This window comes from Zerene cesonia, unplaced genomic scaffold (genome assembly GCF_012273895.1).
Source record: "Zerene cesonia ecotype Mississippi unplaced genomic scaffold, Zerene_cesonia_1.1 Zces_u004, whole genome shotgun sequence".
Classification (NCBI taxonomy): Eukaryota; Metazoa; Arthropoda; class Insecta; order Lepidoptera; family Pieridae; genus Zerene; species Zerene cesonia.
In genome coordinates, this window is record NW_024045134.1 from 447734 (window position 1) to 455092 (window position 7359).

General features: G+C 33.3%; 2 protein-coding genes across 2 annotated transcripts in view; one reads left to right on the top strand and one right to left on the bottom strand.

Moving 5' to 3' along the window:
* The first annotated feature begins 958 nt into the window (after nucleotides 1-958).
* LOC119838698 lies at nucleotides 959-1568 on the top strand. Its single transcript, XM_038364779.1, has one exon. It carries the CDS (start codon nucleotides 1103-1105, stop codon nucleotides 1511-1513), a length of 411 nt encoding a protein of 136 aa, XP_038220707.1. The 5' UTR covers nucleotides 959-1102; the 3' UTR covers nucleotides 1514-1568.
* A 137-nt stretch (nucleotides 1569-1705) lies between these two features.
* The window catches only part of LOC119838697 (dynein regulatory complex subunit 2), an 8835-nt gene continuing 3181 nt past the window's right edge, over nucleotides 1706-7359 (bottom strand). The window contains exons 5-9 of the mRNA XM_038364778.1: nucleotides 4050-4247; nucleotides 3540-3734; nucleotides 2721-2870; nucleotides 2070-2296; nucleotides 1706-1862 (exon numbers count right to left, since the gene is read on the bottom strand). Coding sequence (XP_038220706.1) covers nucleotides 1730-1862; nucleotides 2070-2296; nucleotides 2721-2870; nucleotides 3540-3734; nucleotides 4050-4247 — 903 coding nt within the window. The 3' untranslated portion in view covers nucleotides 1706-1729. The remainder of the gene's footprint in view (nucleotides 1863-2069; nucleotides 2297-2720; nucleotides 2871-3539; nucleotides 3735-4049; nucleotides 4248-7359) is intronic.

The following is a 7359-nucleotide window of genomic DNA, read 5'->3' on the forward strand; positions in this document are numbered from 1 at the left end:
ATGCGAAAGTGTGTTATTTTGCCTTTCTTTCAAGCCACAACAAGGCGATTTTATGACATGATTTTTGTATAGAAGAGAGTTGTTATAAGGCTAGTTAGTGATATAATATACAATTTAATTAACCGACGACAAAACAAGAGTTGAAACATTTAATTCACATTGAAAATTTTTTGCTTGATATCACGTGGTCCAAAATTTATATATATTTTATAATTAAAAGGCTTTAAAAATTTGCGTATGCTAAAGTGAAATTCACAAGTGTAATTATTTTGTAATTTTATTACTTTTTCTTTGCTAATTAGCCACATCAACGTTTTACTTTAATTCTACACTATGTTTTTATAAACTTTTTCGAGGTTCATTCGAGGAGATTGGTTTAAAAAATTACAATGGAAGGGGGTTTAAAAAAATAGTCATAGAGCACGAAGGCAAACAAAAGGTCTGTATGTCTGTTTTATTTATGCCATAACAAAAATTATTACACGTGATGAACATTTCCTGCAGAGAAAATAGATTTGAAGATCCGAAACACTTGACATGGAACTCCTAGAGTCCAGCTACACTATAACATGTATAGAAATCAGGTCTTTGCTAACATTGTTCAGTCTAATGGACATGTTTGTTGCCTTATAATATCCAGATCTAGAACATTTGATTTTGAAATCAAACATAGATAGAACATTTGATGTTTGCGGGAATTCGGGAAGAAAAACAGGGTCTTCCTCCAGTTTGTTCAATTTCAGTGTCCTCGCGAACAAGGACGCAGGTACCAGTTAGTACTTGAATAAATGTGTGTAGACAAATCGCACACTATCAAGCTTCACAGACCACCAGTACAAACCGAAATTAAATTATTAATATGTATACCTTCGCTGTGGACTTCATTCTAACTACTAAATGTCAAAGTTCAAACCCCATTCGGCAATTGACGTATTGTAATTGTATGGCATTTGGCATGTTATTTATTCTTTGTGATTTTGACAGTAATGCCGGTATTTGAACTTTGAAGATTTCGTTCGGAATAATAAAACAGTCGTTAACTCGCTATTGACTTCTATATTATTCAATATTTGTGTATTGTAATTTATTTTTGATACTAATAATGGATCATGAGGATTTCGACGATAGTGAATTCCCCGACAACGATGAATACGTGCCGTATGTAAGAACAACTACACTCGATTCTAAATCAAAAGGCGCGAAAGTAAGCATGTGGGGAAAAGTTACAAAAGTTTCTGCAAATGATGGATTCTATGTTAAAACTGGTAATGACCAGGAAATTCTTATCAAATTAAACAAGCCGCTGAGTGAACCGCTTGAAGGTTGGTACGAAATTCATGGTGTTTATCAAGGAAACTGTATCTTGTGCGATGAATACATACACTTTTCTGAAGAACTGACCAAAACTATCGATGTTGAAGGATATACGAATTTGGCTTCTCTGTTAATGGTTCTTGATGATCCGTGGAATTTAGGTGATGGAGGATTGGATGGTGTAAAACCAATGGATTAAATAAGTGCCCCCTTTTGTAAATAGTATTAAATAAAACATATTTTTCTGTACAACATTTTGTTTTTTTATTATTATTAATTTCGAGTATACAAACATTTACTCTTAAGTAATAATTTGTAATAATCCAATTGGACTTTTAATTGCAACACAAAATTTGTATCACAATTAAATTTGACATTATATATATTTTGGAGGTCACCAGTCTTCATAGAAGTGTTACCAACAATTAACACGAGGGTATGATCGAACCACTCCAATTTCTTTATTTCTTTTTTTCTCTAATTTTAGACGCTTCTCATGTATTACTGCATTTGACAATGCTCCTTCAATACAAGTCACTGGGCGGTTGCTACAAATATTAATGCAGTATGATTTTTACACAACTTAAAAAAACCAACAAGATATTTTTATTGTAGGGGCATAACTATATTCAATGTTTATATTGTAATAGTTTTAAAGTCACACTGTACTAAATTCTTTAATGCTTAAGGTTATATAAGGTCCCAATATTTTTTGAAAATAATCATATAAAGTAAACTGGGATAAAATTACTTACATTTTTGGCACAAAGTTATTTGTTGCCGAGGGCAATTTAGTAGTTTGTGGTCTCACTTTTCCATCATTTAATGCTAAATCTGTGAGATATTTCTTAATGTATTGCTTCAATTGAATATTTTCTTTGATAAGCTTATTTTTCTCAGTTCTGAGACACATAGTCTGGACTTTAGCTCTATTTGCTTTTAATAGGAACTTGTCCATTTTGCTGTATTCCTTGCATTCAGTCTAGAATAAGGGATGAAATCAGTATTTGATGTGAATCTTAGTTAGTTATCCAAACTTGTTCAGTTGTTTTTGAGCGGTGGAGATACAAACAAATAAAATAGGTAATCTAAGGCTATATATTTTTAACCCCAATTTAATGTACCTATCTAGGTATCAAAACTATCTATATATAAACCTAATCCCTTAAAAACCGAAAAATCTCAAACTTGATCAAAAAAACTATTTAGTTTCTAGTAAAGGTGTTTCTAAACAGCAAACAGTATTTTTGTAAAAAGTTTTCAGAGGCCAATAATTCGATGGTATAAAAATATGTGTTTTTTTTTATTTGGTCATCAGCGAGTGTTTGGCTGCGGTAAATTCCATAAATTTGTATCCAACAATTAACTATATGGGAGTCGAATTAAGATTTTTTAAGGTTTCTTACAATCATCGCAGCGTCAAGGTTTTCGAAGTCTTGCGGCAGTTCATCGTTCTCGATTTCTTTCAAGATTTTATCATTGTCATGTTCGTATTTGCTACATATTTGGGCCATCTGATTTATCTTCTGCAGTTTAGTAAGCATATCTTCTAGATACTGAAATTAATAACAATAGATATGTTTGTGTCTGTGTCTGTCTTTGCAATGGTACCATACTTGTTCCCACCTTAGAGAAGGCTTGTGTGCGTTCTTTGAGGTTTTAGAATCTAGAGCATAATTTACCACAGAACCCAGACGTGCCGTTTTCTTTAAAGAATAATAATTTTCACTCGCTCGTCTTGTCTCCGATCCCCAATTTTTATGTTTTGACGGCGCGAACAATTCCTTAGAGCTTAGCAGTTAGTTCATAAATGCTGGGTTTTTTTTTTTGTGTCATAGCGGGCAACTGAGCTGGTGGTTCGCCTGATGGTAAGCGATCATCACCGCCCATAAACATTCGCAAAAGTACCTCTGCGAATGCGCTGCCCGCTTTTATGGGGTAAGGGAAAAGGAAAGGATTAACGACTGGAAAGAAGGAATGGACTAGGACGGGTGAGGAAAAGGAAACGGGCCTCCGGCTCCGGTATTTTGTGTATGAAAGGCTAGACCTACCTAGCTGTGTATTTTGTGTCCGTGAATAATAGGTAGCTTATAGGTACCTATTGGAGTTTATTAGCAACCTATATTGGAGTTTATTAATTATGTGACTAGTTTACGTGACCCTATAGAATTATCCACTATATGGCGAAATCGTGGTTGCCGAAAAAAGTACTTTTTACACACTACCTTTTTAGCGCCTTGGCTAGCGTCGACCATAACCGCTAAAATCTCATCTTCTTTCCGTCTATTCATCTTACTGTCTTTTTTCATTTGCCAGTATCTCTTAGATAAGTCTTCTTTATGACTATTCATACGTTTTATTTTATAATTCATCAGATTTGTTACCTTTACCCACTCCTTTTGTAGTGTTATTAGCGTTTCCTGTTTATTTAATATTAAAAAATATTTTAGTTACCCAATTCGCTTGTATATTTTCTGTCTAATAGATAGAACTTGTCGAAAGAATGAGAATTAATTTTAAAAATTATTATTTACTCTCGGTCCGCCCCGCCATTGCCCGTGATATCTTAGCAGTCTAGGACCACGTATCTATATATCTAGGGGTAAGGAACTTTGAAATCGGTCGAGTAGTTCTTCAGATTAGCGGGTGGCGCGTGCAAACGAAGAAACAAACTCTTCAGCTTTATATAAGTGTAAGTCATAAATATCTTATAAGTATATATTGTTTCACCCTACCGAAGCCTGTTGTATTTGCAAGTCATTTCTCGCTATATCTCGTTGATAGAAGTCATCTTTTTCCTGCAGAGATTGATAGTGGCTCATTATAGGATTATGCTGTTCTAAATAATTGTCGTACACGTCACGAAGTTTGCTCCAGTAGAAATCTATCTCCAGTTGTTTCGGCCGACAGAGGTGTCGCATTTCATCTTCGTGCTGCAAGGAAATTATTATTATAATTTGTAAAATTACCTCTTTTTTATCTTAACCGCATTCAAATTGTCAGAACGGTTCACCTGTAAATTCTAGGGTTACAAACACAAAAAAATACATTCGAATTGAGATTTGAGATCCTCCTCATTTTTCAAAGATGGTTGAAAAATGTGAAGCAGAATTAATTAGACATACACAATAGGTATATGACTTAAAAAAAACGTTTTATGTGAAATACTTAATTTTTAGAGATACTACCTATGTCAATAGATAGAATAATCTAATTGTATTGAATAAAATAATTCCTAAGATTTGAAGAAAATATTTTATAATTCCAAGGTTCCTCCCCTCTCTTATCCCTCACCCGTTTACGATGGTTCCCACTTATTTAAGTGCATATGATGGATAATTATCTATCGCCTGTAAATTATAATGTTTACAAAAGATACGGCAAGGAACAACTACGTACAATATGTTAATACATAATTGAGAGAAGTAGGAAGGTATAAACAATGTATATACGCTAGTGAGACAACCAAATGTATCCATTACCAATTAGTCTCACTAAAACTTCCTGTGATTAGTGCGTCAGAAGTTTCCGCCGCATTTGACAGTAATGGTAGTCCAACCATGTTTACCCAATGCCTAAAATCCTTTTCATTGTTTAGCTATTCATAAATCTTTTAAAGTCACGTTACCAAATTGATAATTTAATGATGAGTTTTGTATGGATACAATTTTTACGATGGATATAAGGATAAAGTAAATAGGTATATACCTACTTAATTTGTCCCGTGCATACCCTTTATTGATATGTCGCATTTATAGTTATTGATCCTGTTTTCTTGGTAGAAATGTACTGCCTGCATTATTTAACATTTGGTAGACCTACTTTTAACAGCTCTCTCATATAAGTATACTCACACTGAAATTGACAAAATTTTGAGCTTAAAGAGTGCTACTCTTGAATCTTGATGTGTTATTGATGATGCCAAAAGTGAAAAAAAATGTTAAGCAAAAATATGTCCTATCTGTATGAATTAAGGTTAAGCCTTATTAGATACTACTATCTAAATACTATTATTTTTATTTTTTGTATTACAATCAAGGCATAACGAATAGCGGTTAAATAGGTGTCCATCCCGGGGTATTGAAGCGTGAACTTCATGCATATATCTATCACATAAATAGCACAGTCCTCGTTTGCCCTTGTCAAAGCAGCGTTTTTCATTACACAGACACAATGTATTCGAAAAATATAATTTTATTCATTAGTTTGATCATCCTAGAATCTCATGTAAGTACAATTTAGATAGCAATTAAATTATCGTTAAATATTAAAAAAAAAATTACCTAATTTCTTTCAATAGGCGCTAAATTGTCGATCTGAAGGCAGCTTGAAAAGCGACGAACTAAAGAAAATATATAAGAACTGCTTAAAACAGCATGATAATAGGAACTCCAGCAATTCCAATAGGATTTCCTCTGGATTCGACTGGAGAGACCAACAAGAGCGATCTTATTCAAGAAACGATTGGTCGGACCCTGACAATAACAGGATGGGAAACAGAAATAACAAAAAAGGAGATAGAGATGAAGAAAGAAATTGGATGGATGGACAAGTAAATAGAATGGATATGTATGAACAGAGTGACCACGGGCAAATGGACAGGCGTGATTCAATGAACGACGGACGAAACCAATACAATGAGTATGGGACGCGTGATAGAAACGGGGGAATGAGTGTGAGGGATCAAGGAATGAGGAACCGCAATAATAATGGTAATAATTATCAGAGTGACCGTTCTGAGGAACGGAGTGGCTATTACCCAAATGAAGAATATGGAAGCGGACGTGTAAGCCGGTTTAGTATTATTTAAAAGCTTATGATTAATTTATGTTGAAAGTAATATTTCTTTTACAATGCACTTGTATAGTACAAAAAAATGTATTGTTCTTACCTATATTTTTTTGTTTTTACTACAACTACATGATCTATCCTAGATCACAGCCAAATGATTTAATCAGCGTTTCATTAAAATACTAAGCTCTGAATAAACGGCATCATTTAATTAATTATCTGACTATCCAGCCTTATCGCTTACCAAAGAGTATTGTTTTACAAATTTGAAAAGAGCCTAGAAAGTTAATGGAATTAACCGAATTGTTAGGTGCGATACACTCGCGTACTCTATACCTGAAAAAAATTCTTTTGAATATCGAAGAACTAACTAGAACAAATATAAGCGGTTAAGATAAAACAATGTAAAACTTTTTTAATTTTTAGGAATCACAAACGCAAAGCACGTACTCTAATTCAAATAGACGGTACAAAAGAGAACGTACTGAAAAGAATTCCGGCCAGAGAAGTCAGTACAATCCAAACATGCAGCGTTCTTTTGATAACCATAATGATAATAAAAATACCAGCGACAGTAAGGATAGTGGAAAAGCATGTGCTATGCATTGCTTTTTAGAGAACTTACAGATGGTGAATAATTTTCTTTTGTAATTATTGAGTAAACAGTCACGATTCAATCATATTAATATGTTATTATTTTCAACTTTACGTGTGTTTCATGTATTTATTTCTTGATTCATTTAAAACTAATATATATTAATATACCTACTAAACTATAGATCCATGTTCTGTTACGTAATTATTATACAGGGGCTATATTTAAAATTGATTTTTCAGTCAATGAACTAATTTTAGTGAGATCTCTCAGAATATAGTTTTCTTTATATTAACATTATTCTATTCGCGTTTTGGCTTCGCGCTTGGAAGTCATCAATGATAAAGTAAATATGACTTTTTCAAGACAGGAGACGATGGAATGCCTGATCGATATTTCGTTACCAACGTGCTTACTAAAGACGTGAAAAATGAAGATTTAAGGGACTTCCTACAAGAATCTATTGAGGAATGTTTTCAGATTCTTGAAAATGGTGCGTTATCTAACCTCTCTGGTAATATTTATCTACTTAATATGACATGCGTAGTGCCTATGCCTATCATATATATTTAATATTAACTTTCCAACTGCATGATAAAATAAATTAGATTTATTCCATCTTTTGCAGTCAGGTAAGTTGATCAGTCAGTCAGTAAGGT